Source organism: Tursiops truncatus, assembly GCF_011762595.2.
Source record: "Tursiops truncatus isolate mTurTru1 chromosome Y unlocalized genomic scaffold, mTurTru1.mat.Y SUPER_Y_unloc_1, whole genome shotgun sequence".
Lineage (NCBI taxonomy): Eukaryota > Metazoa > Chordata > Mammalia > Artiodactyla > Delphinidae > Tursiops > Tursiops truncatus.
This window is the reverse complement of record NW_022983136.1, coordinates 3,852,004-3,864,343: the sequence shown is the minus strand read 5'-3', so window position 1 is coordinate 3,864,343 and position 12,340 is coordinate 3,852,004. Positions and strand designations below refer to the sequence as shown.

The window sequence follows — 12,340 nt, the reverse complement described above, 5'->3', positions numbered from 1 at the left end:
TCAAAAAGAGACATGTACCACAATATTCATTGCAGCTCTATTTACAATAGCCAGAACACTCTATGACATAAATCACAGCAAGATCCTTTTTGATCCTGTTGCAGTTTATCTTATGACAGGGTTTCTGAAAGCAAGCTCATCACATGGGATGAACTGTGCCGAAGCACAGCAGTAGAGGGCTGCCGCTCGCTCAGGCAAAACAGTGCCGTCTGTCCTGCTGTGGTAGCTTTTATTTAAGCATTATCTATGTTTACACCTTAAGACTTGTTTTCTTAACATTCCAAAAATGCCAAAGCAGCAACATATGCTTTTATTGATTATACAGGCAACAATGGGCTTTCTTGAAGACATGCCGTGCTTCGTCCTTGAGCTCATAAGCAGCACAAGGACATCTCCTTGTGTTCCCATCATTCTGATTATACTAAAGTAGCACAAGGACGTTTCCTTGTGTTCTGATTATACTGAGGTCATTTCATGGATCAGTGCCCAAAGTATCCAGGACTGCCTGCAGTCCTGGCTTATTCGCCCGCCCTCGGTTTGCCGAGGGCTGCCAGCCCCTTGCTTTGCAGAGGGGTTCTGGCTTATGGGTCACGTCTCCTTTCCATGTCCTCAGTTATTCCACTACAGATCCAACTCCTAGATTAATTAAAATAAAAACAAAAGTAAACAAATGGGACCTAATGAAACTTAAAATGTTTTGACAGCAAAGGAAACCATAAACAAGACAAAAAGACAACCCTCAGAATGGGAGAAAATATTTGCAAATGAAGCAACTGACAAAGGATAAATCTCCAAAATATACAAGAAACCAAACTGAGTTATTTGTAGTGAGGTGGATGGACCTACAGTGTGTCATACAGAGTGAAGTAAGTCAGAAAGAGAAAAACAAATACCATATGCTAATACATATATATGGAATCTAAAATAAATGGATGTGATGAACCTAGGGGCTCAATGGGAATAAAGATGGAGACATAGAGAATGGACCTGAGGACACGGAGGGGCGTGGGAAGAGTAAGCTGGTATGAAGTAAGAGAGTAGCACTGACATATCTACACTACCAAATGTAAAATGGATGGCTAGTGGGAAGCTGCTGCATAGCACAGGGAGATCAGCTCAGTGCTTGTGACCACCTAGTGGGGGGGATAGGAAGGGTGGGAGGGAGGTTTAAGAGAGAGGGGATATGCGGATGTATGCACACATATAGCTGATTTGCTTTGTTATACAGCAGAAACTAACACAACATTGTAAAGAAATTATACTCCAATAAAGATGTTAAAAAAACATCTTTGCCTTCCAATGCAGGGGTGCGGGTTTGATCTCTGGTCCGGGAGCTAAGATCCCAAATGCCTCTAGTCCAGAAAACTGAAACATAAAAGCATAAAACATAAAAAGAGGTAATATTGTAACAAATTTAATAAAAAAACTTAAAAGAAAATGGTCCACATCAAAAAAATCCTTAAAGAAAAAACTGCTCAAACATTTTTATAGACAAATGTTGAAAAGCATTATTATTCACAATAGTCAAAAAGTGGAAAAAACCTAAATGTCTATGGAGAGAAGAATGGATAAACAAAATGTGGCATACATATATAATGGAATACTTTTAGGCCAAAAAATCAATGACAAACTGACATGCTACAACATGGATAAACCCTGGAATTATAGTAAGTGAAAGAAAGTGAGACACGAAGGCCACATACTGTACAATTACATTTACAGGAAATATCCAGAATAGGTCATCTGTACAGACCAAAAATAAGTCTTTGGCTCAAGGACTAGGAGAAAGGGGTGAATGGAGACTGACTAGATGGCCAAAGATTTGTTTTTGGAACTACACAGAGGTGGTAGTTGCACAACACTGTGGATGTACTTAACCCACTGAATTATTCACTTTTAAATCGTTTATTTTCTACAGTGTATTTTGTATTATGCATTTGTATTATGCATTATCTCAAATGACAACCCCCAAATTAGTTCAGAAAAGTCACTAAACAACAACGCTACCACAAAAGCAGTAATAACAAATACTGAGAGGAGGTGGTAATGACACAATCTGATTTCTGGAGCTGCCACAATACAATACTCAGAAGTCCTATTTTCAAGAAAATATGTATAACTGATTCACTTTGTTATAAAGCAGAAACTAACACACCATTGTAAAGCAATTATACCCCAATAAAGATGTAAAAAAAAAAGAGAAAATATTAGAAGGCAAATGAAAAAATAGGAAAGTATGGCCTATTCAACAAAACTATCCCTGAAAACTGGACCTGACAAAATCTGAAAATCAATTGTCTTAAATAAGCATAGTTAAAATACTGTTCAAAGAACTGAAGAAAAACAGGGGAATGGTGTCCCCTGCAAATAGAGAATTTCAATAAAGAAAAAAATTACAAAAAGGAGACAGAAAAGTATTCCTAAGCTATAAATGAAAATAATTAAGGGGAGAAAGTCACTGGATGGTTTCAACAGATTTGGGTAGGCTAAAGAAAAAATCAGCAAGCTTTAAAATAGGTTGACTGAGATTATTCAGTCTGAGAAGCACTGGAGAAAAAAGAATAAAGAAAAATAACCTAAAACACCTGTGGGACACCAATAACAACATCAATACATGCATTATGGAAGTCCAGAGAAAGAGGACAGAAATAAAATGGCAGAAAGACATTTGAAGAAATAATGGCTGAACAATTCCCAAATTTTAGGAAAAAGTGTGCACATCCAAGAAGCTCAATCCACTCAATCCACTCTAAGTAGAATAAATTTAAAAACTTTAACCAAACTCTCAAAAGCCAAAACCAAAGACAGAATCTTGAGAGTAGCAACGGAGAAGCAATTCATCATATATAATGAATCCTCAATAAGACTATCAGCAGATTTCTCATCAGAAATCAGGGATGTCAGAAGTTTGCGATAACACAGAGTGATGAAAGAAAAAAGAATGAAGAAGAAATAAAGATAACATTGCTTATATGTGGAATCTAGAAAAACGATACAGATGAATTTATCTGCAAAGCAGAAACAGAGACACAGATGTAGAGAACAAAACATAAGGACACCAAGGTGGGAAAGGAGGGGTGGGATGAATTGGGAGATTGGGATTGACATATATACACTACTGGATTGACATATATACACTACTATGTATAAAATAGATAACTACCAAGAACCTACTGCACAGAACAGGGAATTTTATACTCTGTTGTGACCTAAATGGGAAGGAAATCCAAAAAAGAAGGGATATATTTCTATGTATAACTGATTCAATTTGCTGTAGAGCAGAAACTAACACAACACTGTAAAGCAACTGTACTCCAATAAAAATTAATTTAAAAAAAAAGGAAATTAAAAAAAAGAGAGCTATTCCTAGAGAATCAAAAGCTGAGGAAGTTTGTGTCTAGCAGATATGTGTGCTCTGTAAGAAATGTTAAAGGGAGTCCTTCAGACTGAAATTAAAGGACACTAGAGTGTAACCAGAATCCATACAAAGAAAATAAGAACACTGAAAAAGGTATCTAAATTGGCAAACACAAAAACCAGTGGTGCATTTTTTATGACTCCTATTTTCTTTATAAATGACAAGTGCATGGAATGAAAATTTTAATACCATGTCCAAGGGCAAACAAGTAATTTGTGACAATAATAATATAAAAGAAGAGGGACAGACCTACATAGGAATGAAGAATTTTGTTTGAAACTTACTATTGAAAATAAATTGGTATTAATTCAGACCAGATTGTTTTAAAACAGTAATTGTAATCACCAAGGTAACCATTAAGAAAATAACTAGAAAATAAACACCAGATAAGGGCATTAAGTAGAATTAAACTGGAATAAACCAATTAATCACAAAGAAGGAAGTAATGGAATAACTGAGGAATAAAAAAGATTCAGAAAAAAAAAAAAAAAAGATTCAGGACATGCACAAAACAACAAATGGCAGAAAGAAGTAAAGTTCTTCCTTACTGACAATTATATTAAGTTTAAAATTAAAGTTTCAAAAAGCAAAGACTGGCAGAATTAATAAAAAACTTCATTCAACTATTATCTTCTTTATAAGAAACTCACCTACACATAAGACACAAGTGGACTCGAAGTAAAACAATGAAAAAATAGACTACAGGTAAATAGTGATGAAAAGAGAGTAGGAGTGGTTGTAGGAATATGAGATGAAATTAGACTTCAAGTAAAAAACTGTCATGCAATGAAGACGGACATGATATATTTATAAAAGGGTCAATTTCTTAACAAAATAAGTAAAATAGAGAATAGAAAACCAACAGAGAATCACCAAAACCATAACCTAGTTGCTTGAAATGATTAACAAAATTGAGAAACCTTTAAGAAGAGTATGACAAAAAGAGACAAGACAAATTATTAAAATCAGAAATGAAAGTGGATTACTGCTAACTTTACATAAATAAAAAGGATAATAAGAAAATACTATGAATAACTACATCAGCAAATTAGATTACAAAAAAAAAGATGATGCACAAATTCTAGTCCCGAATATGAAGGGTAGTCCCCAATATATGTGGGGGAAAAAAAGTAAGAATCATGAGGCAAGAGAAATGGTAAAACTAGATTAGCTGTATGATCTCATTATAATCAATATTCAGGGCTATGTTTTTTAATGAAACAATAGTGGTGTTATTAGGAAGAAAGGAAAAAAATTCAAGAACTTGTAAAATGTCAGAACTGGAAGAGAGTACTGGAGGTGTCAAGTCCATTTTATGTGGATGGAAAAACTGAGGGAGATGGACATAAAAGTTATGAAAATGTTTTGTGGAGGTTAATCTAAATCTAAAAGTTGTTCAAATGAGAAAATGTGTAGTGTGTTGCAGACAGAGAGAGTGTGCTATTTTATCTCCTAGAAATTCCTGGCTTAGTAACCTTTGCAAAACAGGGTGATATAAATGAATCCTGAAAAATCTGAAGTCTGAAACCACCCCTCCCACCTCTGTTTAAGCATTATAAAATTAGAATCTATATCCAGTAATGTTATCAGAAAACCTATTACAGACTATGAGGCAGATTAAAAGGCCAGAAACAAGGTTTTAGGTTTTATGCTGTTCAATAATTTTCTGATTTCTCTTTTCTCTTCGTTTTAAGGATACCCCACACCCTGGTGGTCTACACAGGATTGCAGCTTGAAATAGCATATAAAGGGAAAGAGAGATGCATTGCTAAACCCAGTCTCCAAAACTTTTATTTCCTCCAAAACTAAGCTTTTCATTCACTGCCATTCACTTCATGGCAAACATTAAATCCATTTGTCCCCTATTTCCAGGTACTTACTGGCACACCATGAGACATGAGGGTGTTGGGATTCATGAGGGTGACGAGCTGATGTAGGAGGTCAGGCTGGCTATCAAAGAGCTCAGGTGTTAGCCTCTTCATCACCTCCTCCAAATGCTCTGCTGCCAGTGAGGGTACACCATACCAGGTCTTCGGCTCACCCCTGCTCAGGTAAAGAGAGACACATAAAGACTGGAAATATCCTTGCATACTGAGGGAATCTTGATATCCATCCCAGCCATTTGGAGCCTGCTCACCAGTGTAGGTAGTTAATGGAGTAACTCCAGTGATCCTCAATATGCCAACAAAATGCTGAGAATACCATGCCTACATAGAGCCAGGGAACCTTCATGCCTGAGATATCTGCATTAATGTGGCAGAGAACAGACTGATCCAGCACTGGTATCACATTCAGGTTCCATCCACTGTTTGCATACTCCTGTCAGGTCAGAGATTTACCAGAGTGAGTAGGGAGCAGGTGGGTGAAGAAAGATAACTGCTTGCTCTAGTTTGGGAATAAAAACCTAGTTTTCATGGGCCCACAGAAGGTCCACTGTGTTTTCTGAATGCAAATCATTTTTCTGCATAAAGAGGGAAGACTATGACTCAAAATATTAATTATCTATAATCCAGATTAAGATTTATCTGCCCCTGAAATTAACACTCTTCATAAATGTTCTTTAAAATCACTTTATCTCAGTTACACTCCAGGTATGCTGTGCCCCTAATGAAAATTTACAGACAATGATGTTACTCCTTAACTTACTTACATCTTCTAAATATCATTATCATATTTTTCTTTTCTTTATGCCTTTCTATTACTTGTCCAAAACAAACACACACAGATATATTATTCTGGAAGTCTTGCCCAAACCTTAGTACTACTCTGGGTAGTTTCCATAGGATATTTTAGGCTGTCTCTTACTTCCAAACTACTAAATTATTAAGTAAATTATTTATACCATCTCATTTATTTCTTGGTTGTGTTTGACACATTGTTATTAATTCATTTTTTGGAGTATCAAAGTCACTGGTGAAATCTCAGAGTAGGAAAAAGCGGTTGGGTGAAACAACAGATACTGCAGTACACTTGGGAGGAAAAACTCCAAAACTCCTGCTTTTGAAAGCTTCCTTATATTTCAAGGAATACCACCTCTTGCTATACCTCCAAGCTGTGCTTAAGTGATGAGCTGTAAATATCTATGCATTGAAAGGTCATACACAGAGCCAATCTGCAAAGAATTTAATAAGAGTATTCAGAGATCTAACAAAAAATTTTTCTTTGCAAAATCCTTTAAAAAAAGTCATATAAAACATACACACTACACAATCCCAAAAAATGGCAACAAATACCCCAAGGGAAGGAGAATATGATTTCCAGAGCTGTCACATTAAAATACTCAAAATGTTCAGCTGTCAATAAAAAATTATGATGCATGCAAAAAAAAAAACCCAGAAAATATGACCCATTCAATGACAGGGGAAAAAAAAAAGAAGAGAAACTGTCACTGAGAGAGCAGAGACACTGGACTTGCTAGAAAAAGGCTTTCAGCATCTTAAATATGCTCAAAAAGGTAAAGGAAACCATTGACAAAGAACCAAAGGAAACCAGGAGACCAATGTCTCCTCAGAAAACTCGAGAGACAGAAGAAAAAAAACGTCTCAAATAGAAATTCTGGAGCTGAAAAGTATCATATTTGAAGCAAAAAATTCACTGGAGCAGTTCAATAGAATGAAAAGTCAGAACTTAGTATCAGGAAATCCGAAGACAGGTCAATTGAGATTATTTACACTGAGGAGCATAAAGAATAAAGGAAAATGAACAGAGCCTTTAAGTCAGCTGTGGGAAACATTGAAGCAAACCAACATACTCTTAATAAGAGTCCTAAAAGGAGAGAAGATAAAACAAGAAATAGAATATTTGAAGAAATAACAGCTGAAAACTTCCCTAAAGATATTAATCTACACATCCAACAAGCCTAATGCAATCCAAGCATAGCCAAACTATTGGAAGCTGATAGTGATTCTTACAAGCAGCAAGAGAGAAGTGTTATCTCTCCTACAAAGTATTCTCAATATGATTAGCCTATTTCTCACTAGAAACTATGGAAACCACAGACAGTAGGCTGACATATTGTAAGTTATAAAAGAAAAAATAAATAAGTCAAGAATTCTATAACTGATAAAAACTATCCATCAAAACTGAAGGACAAACTGACATTCCCAAACAAAAATGAGGGATCTGCACCACAAGAAATAGTAAAGAGAGTTATCTAGGCAAAAGTTCAAAAACCACTAGATGGTAACTCAAAGATTTATGAGAAAATATGATACAGGTAACTACACGTATAAATGTAAAAGCTCAATACTATTGCAGTTCTGATTTGTGACTCTTTTTACCCTTATGATATAAACACAAATGTATTGATATAAAATAATAATTATAAGTCTATGTTAATGGGCACACAATTTATGAAGATATAATTAACCATAATAACAAAGGGATAGAGAAGACTCTGTGCAGGAACAATGTTTAAAACTAAGGTGGTATTAACCAAGTGTAATATATATTAGTTGTATAAGGTAACCACCAAGAAAATAACTAAAAAATATACAAAAAGGGAAATGACATACTGAGGAAAAAAGTCAATTAAACAATCAATTAAACACAAAAGAGCAATGATAAATGAGTAATAAAGGAGAAAAATATTCAATTAAAAATTAAACCCAAAATGAAGGAGTAATGTGGGAACTGAGAAGAAAAATGATTAACGACGTAAGAAAAAAAGAGCAGAATTAAGTTCTTCATTATCAGTAAATACCTTAAATGTAAATGGATCGAAGAGGAATGCCTCTTCAATTAAAAGGCAGAAACTGGCAGAATAAGAAAAAGACCTGATCTATTATGTCTTGAAAAGACTCAAAGCCTTAAACACAAATTAAAAGGGAAAAAAGCTGAAGAACTTATTTTGTGCAAATAGTAACCAAAGGAGAGATGGGGTCATTGTATCACTATCAGACAAGATAGATTTTGAGAATTATTCAAGATAAAAAGACATTATACATTGATAAGAATGGTCAATCCATCAAGAAGACAAAACAACACACACCTAAAAACTAGCCCCAATATAAATGAAGCAAAAATTGACAAAGTTGAAGGGAGAAATAGAAAATTCTATAAAAATAATTGAAGGTTTTAATATTGCTAAGACAATAATGGCCAGAACACCACCAGAGCAGATATGAATATGAAAATAGGAAATGTGAACAACACTATAAATCAGCTTAAGGTAGACACAGACAATCCCATCCAGTAACAGCAGAATTCATATTTTTCACAAGTGTAAAACAGACCATTCCCCAGGATAAAACATGTTAGGCCATAAAACAAATCCCAATGAAGTATAAAAAAACTAAAATAATAAAATCTTTCTGCACCACAAACAAATGAAACTAGAGATCAATATCCAATGAAAAACCAGAAAATTTACAGATATGTGAAAATTAAACTACACACTTTTAAAAACCATGGGTCAAAGATGAACTCACAAAGGAAAAATTAAAAGATACTTTGAGACAGATGAATAACAACTGAAAAAGCTTAATCTAAGAGAAAGAAGTTCAAATGACTAAAATCACAAAAGAAAATGGGTATAACTGAAAACTTCACAGAAAAAGGTATTATATAAGAGGACAATGTAAAAACTGTATACCAACAAATCATATAATCTAGATGAAATGAACAATCTACTAAAAACAATCTCCCCAAACTGACTCAAGAAATAAAAAATGTGAAGACTGATAACACATAAAGAGATTTAATCAGTAATCTAAAACCTTTGAACAAAGAAATGCTAGAATGAGATGGCTTCACTGGTGAATTCTACCAGTGAAAGAAAAATTACAAGAAAAACTGCAATCTGACTCAAACTCTCTGAAAAACAGAAAAGGAATGAATCCTTAACTCACTTTATGACATCAAGTCAGACAAAGACAGCACACAAGAACTACAAACCACTATACATTATACACTGATACAAGGCACTTCAGCAAATACTAACAAACCAAGTCTAGCTGCTTATTAAAAGGATTATACATCATGATCCAGTGAAATTGTCCCAGGAATATAGAGGATGGTTCAAATATAAAAACCAGCCAATGTACTACCCTATATCAGTAAAATAAAAAGGGTTAAAAAACTCATGATCATCCTAACTGATGCATTTAACAATAATCAGCACCCTTTCATGGTAACTATCCTCAACAGTCTCAGATTAAAAGAGAACTTTCTCAACCTACTAAAAGCACTTGTGAAAAACCCACAGCTAATATCATACTCAATGATTAAAGACTGAAAGCTTTCCTCTAAGATCAGGAACAAGACAAGGATTCCAACATTTTGCCACGTCCATTCAGTACTGTAGTGTAAGTTCTATGCAAAGCAATTTAGCAGAAAAATTTTAAAATATTAAGTAAAGTAGATGTATAGCTATATTTGCATACCACATGATCTAATACACAGAAAATCCTGAAGAATGTACCCATAAAAAACCGAGCTAGTAAAGGAATTCAGCTAAGTTACACAACACACAATCACACAAAATTCAATTGTGCTTCTTTACCTGAAAAGAAAATTTAAAAAACAAGTCTGTTAAAAACAGCATTATAAAGAATAAAATATTTAGGAATAAATTTAATCAGAGATGAAAAACTAATACAATGAAAACCACAAAGCTCTGCTGACAAAATTAAACAAGACAAAGAAATGGAAAGAGATATGTGTTCATAGGTTAAAAGTCTTTATTTATTTATTTATTTATTTATTTTTGGCTGTGTTGGGTCCTCGTTTCTGTGCGAGGGCTTTCTCTAGTTGCGGCGAGCGGGGGCCACTCTTCATCGTGGTGCGCGGGCCTCTCACTGTTGCGGCCTCTCCTGCTGTGGAGCACAAGCTCCAGACGCGCAGGCTCAGTAGTTGTGGCTCACTGGCCAAGTTGCTCCGCGGCATGTGGGATCCTCCCAGACCAGGGCTTGAACCCGTGTCCCCCGCATTGGCAGGCAGACTCTCAAACACTGCGCTACCAGAGAAGCCCTGGTTAGAAGTCTTAATATCATTGACGTGGCAAAAGTACTCAAAGCAATCTACACATTCAATGCAACCCTTATCAAAATTGCAATGACCTTCTTAGCAGTACTGGTAAGCCAATCTTAATATTCAAATACAATTACAAGTGATCCAGAACAGCCAGTCTTGAAAAAGAACAAAGTTGAAGGATTCACAGTTTCAAATTTCTAAATTTACCACAAAGCTAGAGTAATCAAAACAGGGTAGCATTTAGACTAATGGAGTAAAAATGAGAGATCATAAACAAAGCCACATTTCTATGTCAATTTTGACAAGGATGCCAAAACTACTCAGTGGAGAAAGAGCAGTCTCTTCGAGAAATGGTGCTGTGACTACTGGATATTTAACTTCAAAAGAATGAAGCTGAAACTTTATTTCACATTGTAAGGGGAAAGTAAAACAAAATGGGTCCAAGACCTAACTAGAAAAAGAAAACACAGTGGTAAATCTTCACTGCTTTGGATTTGGTGGATTCTGAAAATAACACAAAAAGTACAGGCGACAAAAAAAAAAAAAAAAAAAAAAAAAAAAATTGCACTTCTTTAAAATGAGCACTTTTCAGAACACTATCAAAATTATTTTTAATCCTGTAATATGACAAAAAACTCTTTTAAGTCACGTTAAGTCATGTATCTGATAAGGGTCTTTTATTCCAAACATACATAAGAACTCAAAGTCAACAATAACCTCAACAAAGTATAATATGAGCAAATCTAATTCAGCTACACATTAGAATACTACACTGCTTATAAGTGGAAGTGGAAATTCCACTTGTAACTGGAATTTATTCCCGAAATGCAAAAATGGTTCAACATACAAAAATTAATGAATGTAAACTTTTCATTAATAAAATGTAAGGGAAAAAGACACACAATCCTCTTAAGTTATTCAGAAAAAGCACATCTGACAAAATTCTACAACTTTTCCTAATACAAACAAGAAATGGAAGGAAACAGAAATTTCTTCAGGACGATAAAGACTACATATGAAAAACCTCTAGATGACATTATACTCAATTCAATATTAAAAGACTGAAGCTTTGCCCCTAAGATCAGAAACAAGTCAAATGCCTACTTTCACCATTTCTATTCAACACGGAATTGCAAGTTACAGTCACAACAATTAGTCAAGAAAAAAAAAAAATGCAATCAAAATTGAAAAGGAAGAAGTAAAATCATCTGTTTGCAGATGACATTATCCTATACGTAAAGAACCCTAAAAAATCTACCAAAAACCTGTTACAACAAATAAACTTAGTGAAGTTGCACGCTACAGAAATCAACCTACAAAAAACAGTTGCATTTTTAAAAGCTGACAATTAACAATCCAAAAAGAAAATTAAGTAAATAATTCTACTAACAACAGTATCAAAATGAATACCAGGCAGTAGAAGTATACAAACATTAAAAACTACAAAACATCGCTGAAAGATATTAAAGACATAATTAATGGAAACACATCTGTGTTCATGAATTCTAAGACTTAAGATGTCAATACTACCGAAGTATTCTACAGACTCAATCTTTATCAAAATTCAAACAACAATGGAGAAGTGAAAAAATCCATCTAAAATTTTCCTGAAATAGAAAAATCCACCCTAAAACTCACATGGAATCTCAAGGACACCAAATAGCCACAAAGTACAGTTGAAGGTATTACGTTTCAAGAAGCTACAGAAATCAGTGTGGTACTGGCATAGGATACATTAGAGACCGATGGAATAGAACAGGAAGCCCAGAAATAAATTACTGCAAATACAGTCAACTGATTTTGACAAGGGTGTCAACACCACTTAATGGGGAAGGACAGCCTTTCCAATAAATAGAAAACTTAGATATCCACTACAAAAGAATGAGGCTGGCCCACATACAAAATTTCAACTCCAAGTAAGTCAAAGAGATATACAAAAGAGCTAAAGCT

At 34.5% G+C, this 12,340-nt stretch overlaps 1 protein-coding gene across 10 annotated transcripts in view; it reads right to left on the bottom strand.

Annotated features, from left to right (window-relative positions):
* The window catches only part of LOC117310589 (lysine-specific demethylase 5D-like), a 43,884-nt gene that overhangs the window by 16,116 nt on the left and 15,428 nt on the right, over nt 1-12,340 (bottom strand). For all 10 annotated transcript variants that reach the window (XM_033850295.2, XM_033850301.2, XM_033850299.2 and 7 more), the window contains 2 exons: nt 5,556-5,737; nt 5,299-5,461 (listed from right to left, as the gene is read on the bottom strand). In XM_033850295.2, coding sequence (XP_033706186.1) covers nt 5,299-5,461; nt 5,556-5,737 — 345 coding nt within the window. The remainder of the gene's footprint in view (nt 1-5,298; nt 5,462-5,555; nt 5,738-12,340) is intronic.